Here is a 1,474-nt window from a genome sequence, read left to right on the forward strand (position 1 = left end):
GACTTGTGATTCTTCAAGTGCATTAGCAAATGTGTCAAATTTGCATTAATGCAAAGCCATATTTAGAGTCGTGACAAGAAAGCCACCAGTGATACCTTAAACCCGACACAGCTGCAGGTTGAGGGATCATTTTATAGAAACCCTGCCCATGATCCTCAAAGACAACTTAGGAGAGAGAAGCATTGCTGTTTGTGAATTCACTGAAAGACCTGCAAAAAGAGGACAGAAAATGACGCATTCCTTTACAATAGAATATTTGACTATCACATTGGTATTCGAGGTGGTTGGAATACTCACCAGTGCATTCACTGTGGCATTTAATCTCTTGAAATGGGCTAAAGTTAGAATGCTCAACACATGTGATCTCATTTTAGTGGCTCAGGGGTTCTCATCTGCTTGCTATCAGTGCACTACAGTTGGACAAACCTACATTACTTCGACATTGCTGGATGTTCATGGAATGAATTATGTTGCTTCTTTTCTATCACAACTTGAAATATGGTCTGGTTGCTCCTATTTCTGGTTCACTGCCTGCCTCTATGTCTTCTACTGTGTGGAGATCGTTGACTTCAACCACCACATCTTCATCTGGCTAAAGCTGAGGATCTCAAAGGTGGTGCCCTGGCTGCTCCTTGGATCCATGGTGGGCTCACTAGCTCTGAGCATCAATTCATACTGGAGTTCTGATGGAGAATACCTGAACAATGGAACAATTAATCACACAGCTAAAGGAACTGTCAATAATAGTGCAGCTAATTTTAAATCCTCCTACCTATATGCTGCTATTATTGACTACATACCTCTTTTCATTGGCATTGTCTCTATGACATTCATCCTCATGTCACTTTATAGACATAACAAGCGGATGAAAGAGAATGCATCGGGGATCAGCCAACTGCAGCTAGATTGTCATTACGAAGCTGCACGAATGCTGGGGTCCCTCCTTTTCATTACCATTTTATTTGTATTTTCTGAAGTTTTCAAATTGTGTACACAAGATCCTTTTCTGCAGCATATTTCATCAGCCTGCATTGAGGCACTTGTTACTGCACAATCCGTTGTCCTAATTCTGGGAAACACCAAACGTAGACAAGCGCTCTGGAAAGTCCTCACTTCTTGTATGAAGTTAAGAGATCATGCAGTGAATAGATCTCTGAGGCTGGGAAATTGATTGAACTGGATCTAATAAGCCTCATTGTACACTGCAAACACATACTATTCTCTTGGGGTCCAATATTAGATGTTTGATATATTTTTTTGGTGGCTTCCAAGCTAAAGGATATTAGAGATTGGATTGTGTAGGTGTTTCAATAATAATTTAAATGTAACCAAATTTAAGCTCGAAGTTAAATAGATTTTTAGATTTCTGCACTTTTTGATTTGTATATTCCTAACATTCTCTTACACTAGGATATATAAGTATGCTAAGATATATTTCACATTCTAACCTGTGTATATGATAATTGTAATCTCA

The 1,474-nt window shown here is 38.9% G+C and overlaps 1 protein-coding gene across 1 annotated transcript; it reads left to right on the forward strand.

Moving 5' to 3' along the window:
- Nucleotides 1-229: 229 nt before the first annotated feature.
- On the forward strand, nt 230-1,171 carry LOC146786053 (taste receptor type 2 member 9-like). The gene has a single exon (XM_085633145.1). The coding sequence runs from the start codon at nt 230-232 to the stop codon at nt 1,169-1,171; it is 942 nt and encodes a 313-aa protein (XP_085489271.1).
- The last annotated feature ends 303 nt before the right edge of the window (nt 1,172-1,474 follow it).

The sequence above is a fragment of the Triturus cristatus genome, chromosome 11 (genome assembly GCF_964204655.1).
Source record: "Triturus cristatus chromosome 11, aTriCri1.1, whole genome shotgun sequence".
Classification (NCBI taxonomy): Eukaryota; Metazoa; Chordata; class Amphibia; order Caudata; family Salamandridae; genus Triturus; species Triturus cristatus.

What these genes read in the sequence shown, in the direction of transcription:
- LOC146786053 (XM_085633145.1), top strand. Translation starts at nt 230, where the DNA reads ATGACGCATTCCTTTACAATAGAATATTTGACTATCACATTGGTATTC.